The sequence below is a fragment of the Tamandua tetradactyla genome, chromosome 11 (assembly GCF_023851605.1).
Source record: "Tamandua tetradactyla isolate mTamTet1 chromosome 11, mTamTet1.pri, whole genome shotgun sequence".
NCBI classification, from domain to species: Eukaryota; Metazoa; Chordata; class Mammalia; order Pilosa; family Myrmecophagidae; genus Tamandua; species Tamandua tetradactyla.
The window spans coordinates 39,971,565-39,995,418 of NC_135337.1; the positions used below are offsets into that span (position 1 = coordinate 39,971,565).

Consider the following 23,854-nt stretch of genomic DNA (forward strand, 5'->3'; position numbering starts at 1 on the left):
TGATCTATATGTATGTGGTATCTAAATAAAGCAACATGAAAAGATCTTAAAATTTTATAATTCAGTGAAAAACACAAGTAGCAAAATGATTTGTACAAAATGATACTATTTTATGTGAATTTTAAATGAACAAAACAATAATACACTTTATTTGTGGAGCATACTTATAGGGTAAAAGTATAAAACCGTGGACAGGAAGAATATTTAACAGCTTTAGAATAATGGTTCCCTATAGGGATGAATGAAGATTATGAATTGGGGATGCAAGAGGAACTGGAACACTATCAATAATAGTTTATTTCCTTTTTATAAAAGGTTTCGAAGTAAGTATAAAATATTAGCATTTGTTAATTCTGGATGGTGATTGTGTGGCTACTTGTTATACTACTTTCTGACTTTTCTATATATTTGAAATATTTCCTGGTAATACAAAATTAAACATATGCAGAAAAGCAGCCATAAAAATAAGACTGTAAATTTTAAGGCTAAGTACAAGATTATTTTTTAAAAACTTTTAAATATTGTTAAATGTTTTATTTTCCTTTCTTTTTATTGCTTATGGATGGCCAGGCAAACCTCTCTATCTGCCTCAAACAATCTGAACAAATCTTTCATATGTGGCTACTCGCCTCCCAACAAGGATGAGAGATCAGAAGGTAAGTCTCATCAATTCCTTACCTTTTATGACCACCTTGAATGCAACATCCCAATGGTGAACTTATTATTTTTCCCTGGAAAATGCTATTCCTTTGTTTTCTGCTCATCTCTGACACCTCCTGCTCTTTCAACTGCCCAGCGACCAATCTGTCATTTTAAACTTTGCTTTTAAATAATCATGGTAAATATTTATGGAGCACCTAGCTTTGTTCCAGGCACTATGCAAAGAGCTTTACCTGTATTAACCCAGATAATCCTCAGACTGCCCTGGAAATGGACGTTATTTGTGCCACCATTTTACATATGAGAGTTTCAATGACTTACCCACAGTGAAGACAGGAGGAGAACAGGGGTCTTGGTCAGGGAGTGGCCAACAGCCTGTTGCTCTAGATTTCCTCTCTTATTGGTCAGTGACAGACAAATAAATGGAATATCTGCTACCCTGAGGTATTTGATTTAGTTCATCCTACATTTAAAGCACAGTTGCTCTAGACATCATGACTTGATCTGGGCCCCAGGGAAACAGAAATGAATGAGAATAGTCATAACCATGTATAGGGCTGCCTCGGGGATACAACTTCCTTCTGACAGGCAACAAATTGCAAGGATTTGGGGTACACTTACATTTAAATAGTTTTCCTTGCCCTCTTCAGTTCCAATGAGATAAAAGTTAAGTCCGAATTTGAAGTCTTTATCATAAACGAGCAGAAGTTCATCTCCAGGATATTCCTTCAGGAATATTACGCAACAGAGAAAGTTAATGTTCAGTGGTCATTCTATTTATTCAAACATTGACATATGAAATTAATATTTCTCTAATAAGTCAGTCATAGGGTATAGAAGATAACCATTGTGCTAATATATGGATAATGATTGTCAAATTGAAAATTTATTTTATTTACTTCAGAAAAATCTCTTAAAACGCAATAGGCCAGGAAAATTTACCATGCAATTTCCTTTATGAAGAGAAAAGAGAAGCACTACTTTTATTTAGTGGTGTGCTCTACAGCATTAGAGACAAAACAGAACCAAAATTAGCTAATTAAATCAGTATGGGGCGGGAGAAGGTAGACTCTTAATCTAGTTAAAATGGTCAAGGATGAGCTTTCCTGGGTGTGGGATAAGATGACTAGTCATGGATAGGACTTTGCTTTTCACAGGATCATCGAATAGGATACCAAAGGAGACACAGATAAGCTATCATTTGCCCAGGGTAATGCAAATGGCAGATTTGAACTCACCAGTCTCTCCAACTTTTGTTATTATGTACAGAGAACAGGAACCTGTTGAGGTAGAACTGAGAAACAAAGATGAATATTGGGCTTACCTGGACAATTTTTTTGACTGGGTGGAAGTCAGATACTGCAGCTCTGTTAAGCAAGTCCTCAATTATGTCTTCTTTTTTGATAAGCTTATAGGGTAGTTTATCAGTGATATCTTCATCTATCCGACAGTTAAATATTTCCTGGGTTTTGGTAGTTAATACTAAAGGATAAATTTCTGGATGACCTAGTAATGACAAAGGGAAATTTGGACATTAAATATAACCACTTAAAATAATAACAATAGGAAACATGCTATTATTTGCTTTAAATATTCTCTTGATTAAAATGTAAAATTGTACTTATTTTAAAGGTAAATATATTCATTATAAAAATTTGTGGAATGGGCTCTTTCTCCGCAGACGGTGCTCCTGCCGCCAGCCAGCCAGCCCTCCTCTCCCTCTTTCTCCGTGGGCGGTGCTCCCGCCGCCAGCCAGCCAGCCCTCCTCTCCCTCTTTCTCCGCCGGCGGCGCTCCCGCTGCCATCTTGCCCTTCTCTTTCCCCTCCTGCTCCGGCGCTCCATCCGCCATCTTATCCTTCCCTTTCTCCTCCTGCTCCGGTGGCTCTCCAACCACCACCGTGCCCTCTGCCGCCTTCACCAGCTCCTCCGCCACTATCCTCGACAGCCTTGCCACCCTCACCTTTCCTCATCCAGAACAGCTACTGGGGGAGTGGAGACAATACAGAGCAGCTCCCAGAGCCATGACTGAGATCAAAGGGACGGTGTACCCCATCCTGGAACGGCTGACTGTCTGGGAGAACCAGCTCCGGTGAGATCACCGAGGGGTGTGGGCTTTCCCGGGGAGGACGGCAAGCGGCCAGAGTCCTTCCCTTCCTCTTTCCCAGGCCAGCTGGCAGAATTGGGCAGGCGGTCCCCTCGGGCCGCGGCGGCTGGCGCCCCCACCACGCGAGGCCTCCCGGACCAACTGAGAGAGTTGGGTCAGAAATCCCCAGACCGCGGAGAACGGTGACCGGGGGGGTCCCTTCCAAACACGTAACTCCCCGGTCAGGCTGGGAACGGTGCACTCTCCTGGGCCGCAGTGGCTGGTGCCCTCCCGCCACGCTTGGCGCCCCGGGCCGACTAGGAAATTTGGTCAGGCACTCTCCCAGGCTGCAGCGGCTGGCGACCCTCCCCGCGTTCGGACCCCGGGCCAGCTGGCACTCTTCCAAGCCGCTTCGGCTGGCGAACCTCCCCCACGGCGAGAGTTTTCCAAGGTTAAAGGACCCACAGCACCTTTTGCTGGTGGAACCCGCAGACAAACGTGTGCCACGAGCGCCACCTACTGGGCAGGATAGGAAAGACAGAACCCAGAGATTTCACAGAAGGATCTTTCAGCCTGTTGGGTCCAACACCCAGGGAAGTCTGAGTAAATGCCCAGACGCCAGCAGAGGATAACGGATCACGCTCAGGAAATTGAAAATATGGCCCAGTCAAAGGAACAGACCAATAGTTCAAATGAGATACAGGAGCTGAAACAACTAATGCTGAATATACAAACAGAAATGGAAAACCTCTTCAAAAACGAAATCAATAAATTGAGAGAGGACATGAAGAAGACATGGGCTGAACAAAAAGAAGAAATAGAAACACTGAAAAAACAAATCACAGAGCTTATGGAAGTGAAGGATAAAGTAGAAAAGATGGAAAAAACAATGGATACCTACAATGATAAATTTAAAGAGACAGAAGATAGAATTAGTGATTTGGAGGATGGAACATCTGAATTCCAAAAAGAAACAGAAACTATCGGGAAAAGAATGGAAAAATTTGAACAGGGTATCAGGGAACTCAAGGACAATATGAACCGCACAAATATACGTGTTGTGGGTGTCCCAGAAGGAGAAGAGAAGGGAAAAGGAGGAGAAAAACTAATGGAAGAAATTATCACTGAAAATTTCCCAACTCTTATGAAAGACCTAAAATTACAGATCCAAGAAGTGCAGCGCACCCCAAAGAGATTAGACCCAAATAGGTGTTCTCCAAGACACTTACTACTTAGAATGTCAGCGGTCAAAGAGAAAGAGAGGATCTTGAAAGCAGCAAGAGAAAAACAATCCATCACATACAAGGGAAACCCAATAAGACTATGTGTAGATTTCTCAGAAGAAACCATGGAAGCTAGAAGACAGTGGGATGATATATTTAAATTACTAAAAGAGAAAAACTGCCAACCAAGACTCCTATATCCAGCAAAATTGTCCTTCAAAAATGAGGGAGAAATTAAAACATTCTCAGACAAAAAGTCACTGAGAGAATTTGTGACCAAGAGACCAGCTCTGCAAGAAATACTAAAGGGAGCACTAGAATCAGATACGAAAAGACAGAAGAGAGAGGTATGGAGAAGAGTGTAGAAAGAAGGAAAGTCAGGTATGATATATATAATACAAAAGACAAAATGGTAGAGGAAAATAGTATCCAAACAGTAATAACACTAAATGTTAATGGACTGAACTCCCCAATCAAAAGACATAGACTGGCAGAATGGATTAAAAAACAGGATCCTTCCATATGCTGTCTACAGGAAACACATCTTAGACCCAAAGATAAACATAGGTTGAAAGTGAAAGGTTGGGAAAAGACATTTCATGCAAATAACAGCCAGAAAAGAGCAGGAGTGGCTATACTAATATATAACAAATTAGACTTCAAATGTAAAACAGTTAAAAGAGACAAAGAAGGACACTATATACTAATAAAAGGAACAATTAAACAAGAAGACATAACAATCATAAATATTTATGCACCGAACCAGAATGCCCCAAAATACGTGAGGAATACACTGCAAACACTGAAAAGGGAAATAGACACATATACCATAATAGTTGGAGACTTCAATTCACTACTCTCATCAATGGACAGAACATCTAGACAGAGGATCAATAAAGAAATAGAGAATCTGAATATTACTATAAATGAGCTAGACTTAACAGACATTTATAGGACATTACATCCCACAATAGCAGGATACACCTTTTTCTCAGGTGCTCATGGATCATTCTCAAGGATAGACCATATGCTGTGTCACAAAGCAAGTCTTAACAAATTTAAAAAGATTGAAATCATACACAACACTTTCTCGGATCATAAAGGAATGAAGTTGGAAATCAATAATAGGCGGAGTGCCAGAAAATTCACAAATACGTGGAGGCTCAACAACACACTCTTAAACAACGAGTGGGTCAAAGAAGAAATTGCAAGAGAAATTAGTAAATACCTCAAGGCGAATGAAAACGAAAACACAACATATAAAAACCTATGGGACGCAGCAAAGGCAGTGCTAAGAGGGAAATTTATTGCCCTAAATGCTTATATCAGAAAAGAAGAAAAGGCAAAATTGCAGGAATTAACTGTCCACTTGGAAGAACTGGAGAAAGAACAGCAAACCAATCCCAAAGCAAGCAAAAGGAAAGAAATAACAAAGATTAGAGCAGAAATAAATGAAATTGAAAACATGAAAACAATAGAGAAAATTAATAAGACCAGAAGTTGGTTCTATGAGAAAATCAATAAGATTGATGAGCCCTTAGCAAGATTGACAAAAAGAAGAAGAGAGAGGATGCAAATAAATAAGATCAGAAATGGAAGAGGAGACATAACTACTGACCTCACAGAAATAAAGGAGGTAATAACAGGATACTTTAAACAACTTTACGCTAATAAATACAACAACTTAGATGAAATGGATGGGTTCCCGGAAAGACATGAACAACCAACTTTGACTCAAGAAGAAATAGATGACCTCAACAAACCAATCACAAGTAAAGAGATTGAATTAGTCATTCAAAAGCTCCCTAAAAAGAAAAATCCAGGACCAGATGGCTTCACATGTGAATTTTATCAAACATTCCAGAAAGAATTAGTACCAACTCTCCTCAAACTCTTCAAAATAATCAAAGTGGAGGGAAAACTACCTAATTCATTCTATGAAGCCAACATCACCCTCATACCAAAACCAGGCAAAGATATTACAAAAAAAGAAAACTACAGACCAATCTCTCTAATGAATATAAATGCAAAAATCCTCAATAAAATTCTAGCAAATCGTATCCAACAACACATTAAAAGAATTATACATCATGACCAAGTAGGATTCATCCCAGGTATGCAAGGATGGTTCAACATAAGAAAATCAATTAATGTAATACACCATATCAACAAATCAAAGCAGAAAAATCACATGATCATCTCAATTGATGCAGAGAAGGCATTTGACAAGATTCAACATCCTTTCCTGTTGAAAACACTTCAAAGGATAGGAATACAAGGGAACTTCCTTAAAATGATAGAGGGAATATATGAAAAACCCACAGCTAATATCATCCTCAATGGGGAAAAATTGAAAACTTTCCCCCTAAGATCAGGAACAAGACAAGGATGTCCACTATCACCACTATTATTCAACATTGTGTTGGAGGTTCTAGCCAGTGCAATTAGACAAGAAAAAGAAATACAAGGCATCAAAATTGGAAAGGAAGAAGTAAATTATCACTGTTTGCAGATGATATGATACTATACGTCGAAAACCCAGAAAAATCCACAACAAAACTACTAGAGCTAATAAATGAGTACAGCAAAGTAGCAGGTTACAAGATCAACATTCAAAAATCTGTAGCATTTCTATACACTAGTAATGAACAAGCTGAGGGGGAAATCAAGAAACGAATCCCATTTACAATTGCAACTAAAAGAATAAAATACCTAGGAATAAATTTAACTAAAAAGACAAAAAACCTATATAAAGAAAACTACAAAAAACTGCTAAAAGAAATCACAGAAGACCTAAATAGATGGAAGGGCATACCGTGTTCATGGATTGGAAGACTAAATATAATTAAGATGTCAATCCTACCTAAACTGATCTACAGATTCAATGCAATACCAATCAAAATCCCAACAACTTATTTTTCAGAATTAGAAAAACCAATAAGCAAATTTATCTGGAAGGGCAGGTTGCCCCGAATTGCTAAAAACATCTTGAGGAAAAAAAACGAAGTTGGAGGTCTAGCGATGCCGGACTTTAAGGCATATTATGAAGCCACAGTGGTCAAAACAGCATGGTATTGGCATAAAGATAGATATATCGACCAATGGAATCGAATAGAGTGCTCAGAAATAGACCCTCTCATCTATGGACATTTGATCTTTGATAAGGCAGTCAAGCCAACTCACCTGGGACAGAATAGTCTCTTCAATAAATGGTGCCTAGAGAACTGGATATCCATATGCAAAAGAATGAAAGAAGACCCGTATCTCACACCTTATACAAAAGTTAACTCAAAATGGATCAAAGATCTAAACATTAGGTCTAAGACCATAAAACAGTTAGAGGAAAATGTAGGGAGATATCTTATGACTCTTACAATCGGAGGCGGTTTTATGGCCCTTAAACCTAAAGCAAGAGCACTGAAGAAGGAAATAAATAAATGGGAGCTCCTCAAAATTAAACACTTTTGTGCATCAAAGAACTTCATCAAGAAAGTAGAAGGACAGCCTACACAATGGGAATCAATATTTGGAAATGACATATCAGATAAAGGTCTAGTATCCAGAATTTATAAAGAGATTGTTCAACTCAACAACAAAAAGACAGCCAACCCAATTACAAAATGGGAAAAAGACTTGAACAGACACCTCTCAGAAGAGGAAATACGGATGGCCAAGAGGCACATGAAGAGATGCTCAATGTCCCTGGCCATTAGAGAAATGCAAATCAAAACCACAATGAGATATCATCTCACACCCACCAGAATGGCCATTATCAACAAAACAGAAAATGACAAGTGCTGGAGAGGATGCGGAGAAAGAGGCACACTTATCCACTGTTGGTGGGAATGTCAAATGGTGCAACCACTGTGGAAGGCAGTTTGGCAGTTCCTCAAAAAGCTGAATATAGAATTGCCATATGACCCAGCAATACCATTGCTAGGTATCTACTCAAAGGACTTAAGGGCAAAGACACAAACGGACATTTGCACACCAATGTTTATAGCAGCGTTATTTACAATTCCAAAGAGATGGAAACAGCCAAAATGTCCATCAACAGAAGAATGGCTAAAGAAACTGTGGTATATACATACGATGGAATATTATGCAGCTTTAAGACAAGATAAACTTATGAAGCATGTAATAACATGGATGGACCTAGAGAACATTATGCTGAGTGAGTCCAGCCAAAAACTAAAGGACAAATACTGTATGGTCCCACTGATGTGAACGGACATTCGAGAATAAACTTGGAATATGTCATTGGTAACAGAGTCCAGCAGGAGTTAGAAACAGGGTAAGATAATGGGTAATTGGAGCTGAAGGGATACAGACTGTGCAACAGGATTAGATACAACAACTCAAAAATGGACAGCACAATAATACCTAAGTGTAAAGTAATCATGTTAAAACACTGAATGAAGCTGCATCTGAGCTATAGGGTTTTTTTGTTTTTTTGTTTTTTTTTTTTACTATTATTATTACTTTTATTTCTTTTCTCTATATTAACATTCTATATCTTTTTCTGTTGTGTTGCTAGTTCCTCTAAACCGATGCAAATGTACTAAGAAACGATGATCATGCATCTATGTGATGATGTTAAGAATTACTGATTGCATATGTAGAATGGTATGATTTCTAAATGTTGTGTTAATTTCTTTTTTTTCCGTTAATTAATAAAAAAAAATTTGTGGAATGGGTAAAAAGAAGAAACTAACAATGATTTATGATACCATCTTGCATAGAGAACTTCTATTAATGTTTTGCTCTATTATCTCTACCAAATCTATATATTGTACCTTACAAGGAATTCTAAGTCCTGCATTTAACATTAACCATCATGTCACAGGTATTTTACTAGGTCATTAAATAATCTCAAACATCATTTTAAATTAATTTAATTCTGTAGCATAATTTTTAAGCCACTTTCGTTGGCAAGCACATTTCTTTCTCATTTGTTTCCAATTATTTTAAAAAACAAATGCTGCAAATAAATATCAAGTGTCTACATTTGATCACATTTCAACTATTAGAATAGATTTAAAAAGTGAAATGATGGATCCAGATATAAGGTCATCTTTTTAGGCTCTTTCAAATCAGAATTGCTTTCCTAAAACACCTCCAACCTCATGCCTTGCCAGCCGCTTCCTTTCACTAGGCAGCCTTGCTTCCTTTACAGAGGGAATAGGGTCTGTAGGGCCCAAAAATCTTGCCCCTACCTGTCACCCTGTCCGCTAGCTGCTCCACAAAGGCACAGCCTTTCTGCTCTTATATTCATTCCATCAGGAGACCCGCCCTCCCCTCCCCTCTGCCTGGGCTCTGCGGTGCTCTTGTCCAGCCTCCACAGCGATTTTAGCCCCATCAACTATTCCTCCCCTTTCAAACTTTCCTACTTGAATGCAGTTGCCACGCAACCTTTGACTTGTTCAGCCGTCTCCCATTTTAAAGGAAACTTCCTTTGTTCCTATATAGGCATCTCTGTTTCTTTGGGCTCCTTCTTTTCATAGTCAAACTAAATTTACTGGACTTGTCACATCTTTTAATTAGTTCCTTCCCAATAATCCCTTGGGAGTAGGGAAGAAGATAAGAAGGTGGAGTGGGAAGTTCCCCTTTTTCCCTCTGGTTCACCAGTCTTTGCCTTACCCTTAGAAGAAGAGGAGGGAAGAGGGGCACAGGAGACTTCCATCACTGTCCTTCCTGTCCCCTTCCACCCCACCCCAGGACAGTCCTCAGCAGCGGTAAGCACTGGGACAGTGGGTGATAGGGGACAACATAGCATTTTGCCTGTTTCTCTCCCCTCTCTCAAGTTTTCTCGTTTTCTCATCCTTCTTATCACCATCAGCTCCCACCACCTCAGTCTCAGCTCCACATCTGCCCCCAGAATCCCCTCTCCCTCCTCTGCTTTCCCAGGGTCCCAGGGCACACTACCTCTGCTCTGCAGCCCCTGTATACTTGGATGTCCTGACACCTCCCCTCATCTCTCAGTTGATGGCCAGCAAGGGGAGAAGAGTGCATGGCCTCTCAAGTTGGAATTTCCAGCTTATTTTCCCATAGAAGCTCACACTACCCCTGTGGTTTTATGGTACAATTACCGAAGCAATTTCTTCTTGTTTTTTTAAAGGATTGTATGCATACACTGATTACTGATTATATGAGGAAATATATTCAAATCAGTTGGCATAACAAATATATGAACTACAAGTCATTCATAAATTAGAAGCAAACTTCTCATTTTATCTCCCTCAAAACAGTATTTAACACCTGGCACATATGAGATGCTCAATAAGCAACCGTTGAGTTGAATTGCATACAACTAATCAATCCTTCAAAACTTTACTGTCGATAGTAATTCTGTATAGTGTCAAATGCATAATAAAAGTTCTGTACTTTTGCACTAGGCTCTACCACTAGGTGGAGCTGTGAGACTCACACTGGGCTAGTGCCAAGAAGGAGGCGTCTCCCCCACCCCACCCCTGCTTTTAAACAGAGGCATCAGGAAAACCAGAAAACTTCTGTCATCAAAGAAATCGGAAAGACAGTGACAAAGATTGTATTCCATATGACCTGTCTCTACTACACACACACTCTTCAAATTCTGCTAGCTTAGCATTTTGTACAAAAATGATCTTTTCACAGTAAACGGACATTTTCAAGGCAACTTTAAAATAGGATCTAAAATTCCTTTACCTAAAAGTTAGGAAAGTCAGTAGACTATTTGTAGCTGGGGTTGGGAATCAGAAATAGCTGCAGGCTACTGGCAGCCAATAAGACTGCACAAAACCCTTACAGTCTAGTACCTTCCTGTCCCACCAGCACTACGGCCAAACTAAACAGAGCGAGGCCTAATGTTTCCAGTGACCTCGAAGGGTCTCTGGCTAACTTGACTAAGAATTTCTTTATTGGGCGGCTTTAAGGTCTACACCGAGGACAGCATCTCAGGCCCAGAGCAATGAGGCTGCGGCGCTCAGCAGCGAGAGGGGCTCGATTGAGTGTTGAGCAGAGCGGGAAAGGTATGAAAACAGAGGGGAAGACCTCCAGGCCCTCCTGAATGAGATCAGAAGTGGCTGCTACAAGGGCAAGGCCCACTGGGTAGGGTGGGCCTCACTGACTGGGGTGGGCCTCAGGCCCAACAACACGAGCAGGAAACAGTAATATCAATTAGAGTCACTTCTGTGGACCAGCTACAGGGTGCCAGGCACTATTCGAAGCACTTTATGTGTATTATTAACTCATTTAGTCTAACCTCCAAACTATACTATGTGTGAATAAACCAGAGCACAGGAGAGGATGCTGTTCCTTCATACAATTATTTACTGAGGAGCCTGATAGAATGGGGCCAAAGACAAACTTGAACTCTATATAACTCACTCCTCAGAATCCTAGTGTGTGCCCAGGAAAGAGGGCCCTGCAATATAAATCACAGGTTACCTGGATATTGTCCTGTGCATTGAAAAAAAACGAAACTTTTTCAATGGATAATCATTCATTCATTCATTCAACCAATCAATCAATATTTGAGTGCTTAGTATGTGTCAAGAGTTGTTCTAGGCATTGGGGCACAATGGTGAAGGAGACAGTTTCTTCCCTCAGGAACGTCTGTGTGTAGGGGTACATGTGTGTGGGAGAGAGAGAAAGAAAAAGTGAGCAAAAGCATATATATGCATGTAAATAGACTGTAAATGATACATACTTTAACCTCAGAATTATGGCAAGTGATATGAAGGCAATAAAACAGAAGGATAGAGAATAACCGGAGGTGTAGGAGACATCAAGGAATGCCTCTCTGGGAGCAGAGATAAAGGTCCTGATGTGCGTGATGAGAAAGTAGGTGTATAAAGATCTAGGGGAAGATCTATCCAGGCAGCAGGAGAAGTAAGAACAAAGGCCCTGAGGCAGGAATAAATTTGGTATGTTTTGTGCCAAGCATGGCTGGTGGGCTATAGGTGTTGGGGGAGGGACAAGGTCTGAAAGGAAGGCAGACCTGGGGCATGGAGGGACCCATGGACCACTGTAAGGAGTTCCCAGTTGCAAAAAATAAAAAGCCATGAGAGGGTTTAAGCAAGAAAGAGATATGGTCAAGCTCCTGTGTGGGGAATGGATTGAAGGAGGCCAAGAGTAGAAGCAGTGAAACCAGTTAAGAGGCTAAGTTGAGGGACACTTGGACTAAGGTTGCAGGTGCAGAGATATTGAGAAGTGAATGGATTTGAGACATATTTTAGAGGAGTTGGGTGGTTCAGATGGGCATGGGAATCTGTCGAGGTTGAGAAAGGAATCTAGGATGAATTCTATAGTAGATCATTATTTGATCACCCAAAGATTTCAGGTCCTCATTCCTGAAACCTGTAAATGTTACCTATAAGGTGAAAGGGTCTCTGCACATGTGATTAAGTTAAGGATTGTGACATGGAGAGATTAAACTGGATTATCCAGATGGATCCTAAAGTCAATCGTAAGTGTCCTTATAAGAGAGAGGTAGAAGGAAATTTGACATGCCCAGAAGAGAAGGAGGCAATGTGACCATAGGCAGAGATTGGGGAGGGATATAGTCACAAGCTAAGGATTGCTGATAACTACCAGAGGCTGGAAGAGGTGAGAAAGGGATTCTCCCCTAGATACTCCAGAGGGAATGTGGTCCAGTTGACACCTTGACATCTGCTCATTGCAACTGATTTTGGACTTCTGGCCTTCAGAACAGTTGACACAGTTCTGTCGTTTTAAGCCACCAAATTTGTGGTAATTTGTTACAGAGGAGCTGAATACAACTCCCACATTTCTGGGTGGTACATGCATTAATTCAATAGATACTTAGTGGGCACTGAACCCCGCTCCAGGTATGCTGATGGCAGTGCCATGCACTGTTACCTGACATCCTCCCACCTTCTCACTGTCTCCACACCCTGCTACCCAAGTCTCCATTCCTCTCCACTGGATTACTGCAACAACTTCATAACTTGTCTCCTTGCATCTGCCTTTGACCCTGAAGTTCTCAAAAGAGTAGCTGGAATGATCCTTTGAGAACATATGACAAATCATAACTCACTTTGCTTGAATACCACCAATAACTCCCCACCTCACTCTCATGAAATCTTTGCTGTGGTCTACAAGGCACTTTAAATCTTCCTTGACTCCATACCCACTGACTGTCTCTTCTCTGCTTCTAAAAGTAAATCCCTTAAACTAACTCCAAGAGAAAAGTTTTTTAAAAAATCCTTTGAAATTAGAATTTAGCTTCTAAAAGTAGTAGCAACACGACTTAGGTTGTCTAATTTATTTGCTTTAAATTCTGCCTCTTTCATTGAAATAGTGGAATAAGGGCTATGATGGAAAGCCCCTCAACCATTCATAAAAAGTCAGTATCATCACTTTTCTTGAAGACAGTAGTGGCATGGACCTCAATTTTAGCAAGACAACCTTCCAGAGTAGAATGAGTGGACATTTTGGCACAGAGGGGAAGAACACCTTCTTGGAAGCTGGATACTTAGAGTATTTAAGAGTTGACCATTTTATTAATGGAAAGCCGGAAAAACTGGGAACATGCATTTTAGATGATGGTTCCAGTTTCATCACCCTGTCACCATGTGACAACAAACGTAAAGTCATCGATAAAGCCCTTTCCTCATCCCCATGAGGTCTGGACTTCTATTTGATTCTATTTTTATTCTAATTGCATTTGCTACATTACTATTTTCCCTGAAATGAACCTCCAGTGAGAAGCTCTAGTAGCTCAGAAAGACAAGGGATACCAGAAGTGAAAATAAGGAAGGAACAAGGAGTCCACAGAAAAAAAGATTTTTTTAAAACAGTTTTATTCACACACCGAAGTATAAAACCAATCTCAGAGATATAATCACAATCTCAGAGGTATAATCTCAGAGATGTGCATGCATCACCACAGTCAATTAGAGAACCTTCTTGTTGCTCTAAAAAGAAAACTTCCATGCCCGTTGCACCCCACTAATACTGACACTCAGCATTGGTATAGCACCTCCGCAGAAAATGTAATACAAACCTCACCACAAAGTACTAATAAATTGCTTGACAAACACTTCTACTAGAATATGAAAGTAGTAACTTGCAGACTTAGCAGAATTTATAGATACAAATGGTCTTTCAACAATCATATAATATTGGGTTTTTAAAGGGCTTCTAGGTTCAAGTCTATTTCTCAGTTTGAAACTGTTTTCTACTCTTTTTATTCTTTTTTAAAAAAATATTCACTTTATATTCTAAATGAAACAGTATAATTTCAGCCCATGTACATTTCTGTAGTATACTTTCTTCATTTTGTAGTATACTTTCTTCATTATTTCATATTAAAATATTATCATACTGGGACATAATTTCTAAATTGTCTTCCCACTTACCCAGACTCTCCATAGATACAGGCATCTCTTCCTCATGATCTAGAATGTTAAAAAAAAGATGTCAAATTTACATTTTAGAATCAAATATATCTTTCAGTTTATTGCAATCCTTTACCAAACCTCAAAATAAATGTGGATATTCAATGAGGGCTTAAAGTATTTTATTAATAATTAAATGGAGAAACAGTGAGAGTTGTTTTTCTCACAGAATTCTCTCTTACTAATATATTTGTTATGGCATTCATTATATGGCACTTAGTTGATATTGTTATGAAACTGAATCAAAAGTAAGAATTAATTCCATATATTTAATTCAGCAGGGGTTTACTTTACGACAGTAAAAACACTTCATTTTACTTGATACATAAAATTTCAATCATGTTGGCTGTTAATATCTTTGCAAATATTAAATCCATTAAAAATTTCATTAAATGAAAAACCATTCATACCAGGTAATGTCTGGGGTTTTTTGCCATGCTTTTGCTTCTTGCGGCCACCTGTTGGGCTCTTTCGTTTTTGAGTTTTTGGAGCCATGTTTCAGACTTGGGCTGCAGAAAGAGGTGACATCATTAGTGAATTTTGGCTTCAAATTTCAAATATTAAACATCATCATTTTGTAAACTTAAGAATATATTGTCTATGGTTTACATTCAGCCATATCCACATGTACCTTCATGGAACAGGTGAGTAAAGGCTTAGTGAAACAAAAATCTTCCTGATAAAATCTTGCTGTTCCAGGAGAATCAGTCAGCTGAAGCACCGGGTGGTGACCTGCCAAAACTCAAGGTTTCAGCTTGAAGCCCTGCCATGGGGCCTGATGGAAAACACTGGTCCCTCCCCACCCCTGCCCAGGCCCCAACCTGTTCTCACAGCAGTGTCCATTCCCTTGGGTGCCCGAGCTACAAAGATGAGCTTAAAGTCCCCGTGGACAGACAGGCACAAAACATGCATATATGTACACAATATTTAAATTAACATAATTATAAATAGGACTTGAGTCCTAGAATGTGCATGTCACCCCTATGGCCCTTATTTGCCCTGTCATAGAATATCTTTCTAAAGTTTTCTGTAGAATTGCTCTTAAATTTAGACAGGACAGATACAGGTCAAGGGTCACCAGACCGCCTCAATTTTCACCTTTGTCCATGGGCTCCTGGCTTGTTAAATGGTTAAGGAGTGTGATTTCAGGAGTGACCAACAGGGTTTAAACATTGACTCTACCTTTTACTAACCGCATGATTTTGGGCAACTTACTCACCGTTTCTAAGTTTCTTCATCGGCTTAATGGGAATAATAATAAAACCGATGTCATAGGGTGGTTGTGAAGATTTAATGAGATAATATTTCAGAATCATCATTATTATCAATTCAGTCATCCCAGACTGTTCTGCCTCATTTTAATAAACAGAACACAAATTCAAAATTATTTTATAGCCCACAGTCACAATATCTCACTTTATTTTTTAAATTTTTTATTAATTAAAAAAACAATTACAGGAAAGAAACACATTCTTAGTATATGCTCATTCCGTTCTACATACATAATCAGTAATTCACATTATCATCACATAGTTGCATATTCATCATCATGATCATTTCTAGAACATTTGCATCAATTCAGAAAAAGAAATAAAAAGACAACAGAAAAATAAAACGAAAACAGAAAAAAAAATTTTACATACCATACCCCTTCCCCCTCCCTTTCATTGATCACTAGCATTTCAAACTAAATTTATTTTAACATTTGTTTCCCCAATTATTTAATTTTATTCCATATGTTCTACTCGTTTGTTGACAAGGTAGATAAAAGGAGCATCAGACACAAGGTCTTCACAATCACATAGTCACATTGTGAAAGCTATATCATTATACAATCATCATCAAGAAACATGGCTCCTGGAACACAGCTCTACATTTTCAGGCAGTTCCCTCCAGCCTCTCCATTACATCTTGAAGAACAAGGTGATATCTACTCAATGCATAAGAATAACCTCCAGGATAACCTCTCGACTCTGTTTGGAATCTCTCAGCCATTGACACTTTGTCTCATTTCACTCTTCCCCCTTTTGGTCAAGAAGGTTTTCTCAGTCCCTTGATGCTGGGTCTCAGCTCATTTCTAGCGTTTTTCTCAATCCCTTGATGCTGAGTCTCAGCTCATTCTGGGATTTCTGTCCCATGCTGCCAGGAAGGTCCACACCCCTGGAAGTCATGTCCCTCGTAGACAGGGGGAGAGTGGTGAGTTTGCTTGCTGTGTTGGCTAGAGAGAGAGGCCACATCTGAGCAACAAAAGAGGTTCTCTTGGGGGTAATTCTTAGGCCTAATTTTAAGTAGACTTGACCTATCCTTTGTGCGGTTAAGTTTCATATGAACAAACCCCAAGACTCAGGGTTCAGCCTATAGCTTTGGTTGTCCACACTGCTTATGAGAATATCAAGAATTCAACTTGGGGAGGTTGAATTTTCCCCCGTTCTCACCATTTCCCAAAGGGGACTTTACAAATACTTTTCCACTCACTGATCAAATCACTCTGGGATTCATCAGGGCATCACTCTGGACAAAACAACAAAATTTCATGTCCTACCCAAGGTTCCATGTAATTATGTTGTTCAACCAACTATCTACATAAGTTATATTAGGATGCACTAGTCAAGATATAAATTTTGTACCAAATAGACATTTTTTGCTCTAGTCTCACACATAGGTTGAATATTAAAAATATTAATTACCATCTATTTTCAGCACCCTGCAGTAATGACATTCCTTTGTTCTTCCTCATGCAAAAACATTTTTAAAATTTGTACATTTAGTCACTATCATTATACACTCTAGGCATTCCTAGATTATACCATCTCAATTTTTATCATCTTTCTTTGTGATTACATTTATGCCCCAGCCCTCCCCCCTCTATCATTCTTACACTCAGCTTCATTCAATGTTTTAACATAATTGTGTTACAGTTAGGTAGTATTGTGCTGTCCATTTCTGAGTTTTTACATTCAGTCCTGTTGCACAATCTGTATCCCTTCAGCTCCCATTACCCAATATCTTACCCTATTTCAATCTCCTGATGGTCTCTGTTACCAATGAAATATTCCAAGTTTATTCACTAATGTCAGTTCATATCAGTGAGACCATACAGTATTTGTCCTTTTGTTTTTGGCAAATCACACTCAGCATAATGTCCTTAAGTTCCATCCATGTTGTTACATACTTCATAACTTTATTCTGTCTTACAGCTGCATAATATTTCATCTTATGTAAATGCCAAAGTTTGTTTAGCCACTTGTCTGTTGATGGACATTATGGCTGTTTCCATCTCTTCATAATTATAAATAATGTTGTTATAAACATTGGTGTGCAAATGTCCATTTGTGTCCTTGCCCTCATATCCTTTGAGTAGAGACAACATATAATTGGGTCCTGTTTTTTAATCCATTCTGCCAGGCTATGTCTTTTGATTGGGGGGTTTAATTCATTAACATTTGGTGTTATTATTGCATGGGTAGTACTTTCTTCTACTATTTTGCCTTCTGGATTTTATATGTCATATCTAATTTTCCTTCTTTTTACCTTTACTCATAATCTTCCTTTCTACACTCTTCTCCACATCTCTCTCTTCTGTCTTTTTGTATCTGTCTCTAGTGCTCCCTTTAGTATTTCTTGCAGAGCTGGTCTCTTGGTCACAAATTCTCTCAGTGATTTTTTTGTCTGACATTGTTTTAATTTCTCCCTCATTTTTGAAGGACAATGTTGCTGAATATAGAATTCTTGGTTGGCAGTTTTTCTCTTTTAGTAATTTAAATATATCATCCCACTGTCTTCTCGCCTCCATGGTTTCTGCTGAGAGATCTACACATAGCCTTATTGGGCTTCCCTTGTATGTGATGGATTGCTTTTCTCTTGCTGCTTTCAAGATTCTCTCTTTCTCTTTGACCTCTGACATTCTGATTAGTAAATGTCTTGAAGTATGTCTATTTGGATCTATTCTCTTTGGGGTACGCTGCACTTCTTGGATCTGTAATTTTAAGTCTTTCATAAGAGTTGAGAAATTTTCAGTGATAATTTCCTCCATTATTTTTCTCCTCCTTTTCCCTTCTCTTCTCCTTCTGGGACACCCACAACACATATATTCATACGCTTCATATTGTCTTTCAATTCTCTGAGTCCCTGCTCATATTTTTCCATTTTTTCCTTATATTTTCTTTTTCTTGTCAGATTTCAGATGTTCCATCCTCCAGTTCACTAATCCTATGTTCTGTCTCTCAAAATCTACCATTGTAGGTTTCCAATCTCTTCTACTGTGCCTTTCATTCCCATAAGTTCTGTGATTTGTTTTTTCAGACTTTTGATTTCTTCTTTTTGTTCATTCCTTGCCTTCTTTATATCCTCCCTCAATTCATTGATTTGGTTTTTGATGAGGTTTTCCATGTCTGTTGGTATATTCTGAATTAATTGTTTCAGCTCCTGTATCTCGTTTGAATTGTTGGTTTGTTACTTTGACTGGGCCATATCTTCAATTTTCTTAATGTGATGTGTTATTTTTTGCTGGCGTCTAGGCATTTAATTACCTTAATTAGTTTATTCTGGAGATTGCTTGCACTTCTTTTACCTAGGGTTTTCTTGCTGGATGAATTTGTTGTCTATCTGTTCTTTGACATTCAGTTCAGTTTTGTTTGGACCTCTAGCTTACGTTTTGTTTAACAGAGGAGAATTTTTCAGTTCTTGTTTTCTTGTTTCTTGCCCTGCTTGCATGGTGCCTTTCTGCCCCCCCTACACTTAGGAGGGTCTACTTAGGTATTATAGCCCCCAGCCAGATTTTCCCAGACCACACTGGCCTCCTATCAGGAGGAAGAAGTCACCTGCATCGGTTTTCCCTGAGGGTGAGACCCAGCACGTTGAAAGACTTTCCTGTGAAGTCTCTGGACTCTGTTTTTCTTATGTTGCCCAGCATGTGGTGCCTGTCTGCCTCCAGGTCCCACCAGCATAAGATGATGTGGCATCTTGAACTTTGGCAGACTCTCCCTGCTGGGGGCATGGTGGAGACAGAGGAGAGGTTGTAGGCTGGTTTTAATGGCTTCAAATTACCAAGCCCTGGCGTCTGAATTCCTTGAGGGAGGGATTCCACCTGAGTTGGGCTTCACTCCTCCCCTGGGGAAGGCACAGGCTCCAGACAAGCCCTCAAACGAGCTTGTTTCTGCCTATGCTGGGGACAGTTGCAGCCTGGGAAGCCCTGCCGCTGTATCCAAAGGCAGTCAAACCTTTTTAGAAACAGCCACAAAAGCCTCTGTTTTTTTTTTTTTCTTTTTCCATCAGCCCTGCCTCCTTGGTGCCAGGGCAAAAATGAGCGACCTCGGTTTTGACCAGGTTCACCTGAGTTGGGGGCCTATTTTTAGTAGTCAGAATTTGTTAATTAATTTCAAAATTGGTGTTTGGTTGGACTCAGCCCCTGCTGCTGTTAAAGTCTCTTTCCTGCAGCCTGTTGGGGAGGGGTGCCAGCCGCCAAGGCATGGGGAACTCATGGTTCTGGGGGTGCTCGCTGTGTGTCCGGTCACTGACGTGGCCCCAGGAGTTATTCTGTACTGTTTCTGGTTATTTAGTAGTTGTTATGGAGGACGAACTAAAATGCACACATTGTTTAGCTGCCATCTTGGCCCAGAAGTCATCTCACTTTATTTAAAATATATATATATATATTTTATATACATGGGCAGGCACCGGGAATCAAACCCAGGTCCTCTGGCATTCCAGGCAAGCGTTCTTGCCTGCTGAGCCACCATGGCCTGCCCCTCACTTTATTTTAAAACTAGTCCCTTGATAACAAAATCTTGAGCTAAGTGTGTGTGTGTCTGGGTATTTGTGTATACACATTTTTTCTTTCAGATTTTTCACATGCAGTTTTTCAAATAGTAATGATAGCCAGCCTTTGTTGAGTGCTGTGTGCTGGTGTGTAGTTAAATTTTTATGTGTATTTTAAGTGCAATCTTCACATTGCTTTTAGGTCTGTGTTTTCCCATTTATTACTATTACTAGTATTATTATTATCTTCATCCCCATTTTATGAGAAGAAAATGAAGGCATTAAGGTCAAGTAACTTGCCAAAGGTAGAGTCAGGGTTTGAGCCTGTACTAGACCATCTTAACCATACTAGGCTATCCTTCACATTTGAATCATAACTGTTTACTATGTTTTATTAAAAGTGATGCTATTTAAAATCATTGACCTTACCTAGGAAGGCATGATTTTATGATTTAATCAGTGATCTATGATTCTGACAACCTAAATTTAGTAATTCCTACTTTAAAAATTTTCAGCAATGAACAACTGAAAAATTTAACCCAGCTTTTCAATTGCAGAAGGGAAAGGACTAAAGCAGGAAGTCCAGTGAAGAGACAGACAACAATCCATAGGAGAGATGATGGCAGTTTAGATCAAGAAGTGAGAGTGGGATGGAGACCAGTGATTGGATTTTGGGTCTATTTTAAAAGTAGAGCTAATAGGATTTGCTGATGAATTGAATATGGGATCTGATCAAAAGAAATTAAGGATGATGCCAATGATTTTGCCTAAGGAACTGAGAGGATGGAGTTGCTATTTATTGAGATGGTGTTCTAGTTAGCTAGCTGCTGGAATGCGATATATCAGAAACAGAATGACTTTTAAAAAGGGGAGTATAATAATTTGCAAGTTTACAGTTTTAAGACTATGAAAATGTCTAAATCAAGGCACCAACAAGAGGTTACCCTCACTCAAGAAAGGTCAATGAAGTTCAGGGTTTCTCTCTCAGCTGGGAGGGCACATGGGGATGTCTGCCAGCTTTCACTCCCTGCTTCTTGTTTCATGAAGTACTTCTGGGGGCATTCATCTCCAAAGGTCTCTGGCTGTGTGGACTCTGTTGGTTCTGGTTGCTCTTTTGGTTCTGGTGGCTCTAAAGCTTTTTCCAAAATGGTTACCTATTAAAGGGCTCCAGTTAGCAACTCCACCTTGAATGGGTGGAGACACATCTTCGTGGAAACCATCTAATCAATGGTTACTACCTACAATTGTGTAGGTCACATCTCCATGGAAACAATCAAAAAGCTTCTACCCAACAATATTGAATGAGGATTAAAGGACATGGCTTTCCTGGGGGTACATAATAGCTTCAAACCAGCACAGATGGGATCCCACTGAAAGAACAGATTGGAAAGGGAAGATCAGAAGTCAGTTTGGGGCATATGAAATTAGACTGAAACTGGACTGTAAACTTTGAGAGGATGATTGTTTGCTTTTTCAGAGAAAAAGAAACCCCAGAAACTGCCACAGTGTACATACCCTCCCCTCAAATATTTATTGAATTAATGACTCCTTGGTTCCCCTCCCTTCTGCAATTCTTAGCCTGTGAATAGCTGGTCTGAGCAAAAGGCTTTTGATTAAGGGTCTGTAGAACTATCTGTGCATGCTGTATTAGTTTCATATTGCTGCTGTGACAAATATCACAAACTCAGTGGTGTAAAACAACACAAATTTATTATCTTACAGTTCTACAGTTCAGAGGTCTCTAGTTCAGGGTCTCACTGGCTAAAATCAAGGTGTTCGAAGGGCTAAGTATTTTCCTTTCTGGAGGCCCTATGGCAGAATCTGTTTCCTTGTCCTTTCCTGCTTTTAGAAGCCATCCACATTCCCTGGTTTATGGCCCTCTTCTTTCAATGTCAAAGCCAAAAAAGGCAGGTTGAGTCCTTCCAACATTACATACTTTGACCTTCTCTTCTGTCTCCCTCTTCCACTTTTAAAAACCTTTTAATTCATTGGGTCCGCCTGGATAATTCAAGATAATCTCTCTTTCAAGGTTAGTTGATTAGCAACCTTAATTCCATCTGTAATCTTAATTTTCTTTTGCCACGTATGGCAAAATTTTAAAAGGTTCCAGGAACAAAGGGGTGCTGTATTAGGATTAAATTTTAAAATAGGCATTAATTAAATACAATTATCCTAAGAAACAGTTAAACATGTGTTCCGTTCTTTTCAAATGCTGCTCTTAAACAATCTGTAGGTAATTTGGTTCCGTTTCTAATTTCCAGGGGAAAGCAGTCAATTTATCATCAGTACATTTGGTGACAAAACTGGAACATGCATTAAATTCATGCTGTTTTACCTGAACAGCTATACTTTACTACTTTCACAAATATTAGCACCTGCATCTAAAATATGGACTAGTGACCAAGAAAAAAGAAAAAATCAGGTTGTTCTATAGGTTCTAAGTGGTTGCAAATCTTCTTAATTAAAAGGCATAGTATTTAAGTTTCTAGGGACCGTAGACGGAAAAATATATTAGCTGAGGACAGCCTGGTGAATATAGTCTAAACTGAAAAGAAAATTATTACTTTAGGGGTATCTACATTTGTTCTTCAGACAAAATTTTATACTTTATTTTAGTAATTGAAAATAATAAAAACCTACTGATTTTATGTCTGGAAAATAAATCACTCTAAATTGGAAATCTCTAAATTAAATAATGCACATTTATTCAAGGTTTGTTTTTTATGTAGAACTTATTTTTAAAAACAAATCCAAAATAAAATATATTGCTTTTAATTATAAGAGGGCTTAGCAAATTTATAGAGACAAAAAATAGATTAGAGTTTAACAGGAGCTGAAGGGAAGGGAATGGGTATTTCTCAATGTATAACAGAATTTCTGTTTGGGATGATAAAAAAGTTTTGGTAATGGACGGTGGTACAACTTTTGTGAATATAATTAATAGCAACTCAACTGTACACTTAAAAATGGTTAAAATGGGAAATCTTTGTGATATATATATATATATATTTTTTTTAACATGGGCAGGGACTGGGAATCGAACCTGGGTCTCCAGCATGGCAGGCAAAAACTTTGCCTGCTGAGCCACCATGGCCCACCCGATATTATATATATTTTTGTCAAGAGAAAAACATAATGAATAGGAAAAATTTTTAATGATAGCAGGGCTTACTGCAAATTTTTTCATAAAGTTAATTATATATTTCAATCAGCGAATGCACTGTATTATATTTTCTAAATCTTATTTTTCCCATTGAATTGACTAGTAAAAGATCATGCAAATTGTAAAATACCCAGATATCACTTGACTGAGATTACACTGAAATGCTCACTACATTTTTCCTTTACCCAACTGAAATCAAATCATGACTATTAAGAATAGTAGAGGAGATATTTCATCTAACTCTAAAATAAAAGTTATACCTAACCAGTGGCTTGTGTTACTAGCTTTCAAAGCACTATGGTTGGTTCAATTTCAATAGAATTTGTGAAAGAAATTTGTAAATGAATCCACGCACCTTTTACCTTCTGATGTACAAAGGACACATTTTCCACCTTTCATGCTAATAACAAAAGACATTGGAAGTTGACTGTGCTGGTTTAAAAGGATGTATGCCCCCTAGAAAAGCCATGTTTTAATCAAAATCCCATTTCATAAAGGTGGAATAATCCCTATTCAATACTGTATGTTTGAAACTGTAATCAGATCATCTCCCTGGATGATGTGATTT

The 23,854-nt window shown here is 38.9% G+C and overlaps 1 protein-coding gene across 6 annotated transcripts in view; it reads right to left on the reverse strand.

The window, feature by feature from the left end:
- DNAI3 (dynein axonemal intermediate chain 3) overlaps positions 1–23,854 on the reverse strand; it is an 88,526-nt gene that overhangs the window by 61,704 nt on the left and 2,968 nt on the right. For all 6 annotated transcript variants that reach the window (XM_077120419.1, XM_077120423.1, XM_077120422.1 and 3 more), the window contains exons 2-5: positions 14,777–14,875; positions 14,328–14,366; positions 1,985–2,166; positions 1,282–1,386 (exon numbers count right to left, since the gene is read on the reverse strand). In XM_077120419.1, the coding sequence (XP_076976534.1) occupies positions 1,282–1,386; positions 1,985–2,166; positions 14,328–14,366; positions 14,777–14,861 (411 nt within the window). In that variant the 5' untranslated portion in view covers positions 14,862–14,875. The remainder of the gene's footprint in view (positions 1–1,281; positions 1,387–1,984; positions 2,167–14,327; positions 14,367–14,776; positions 14,876–23,854) is intronic.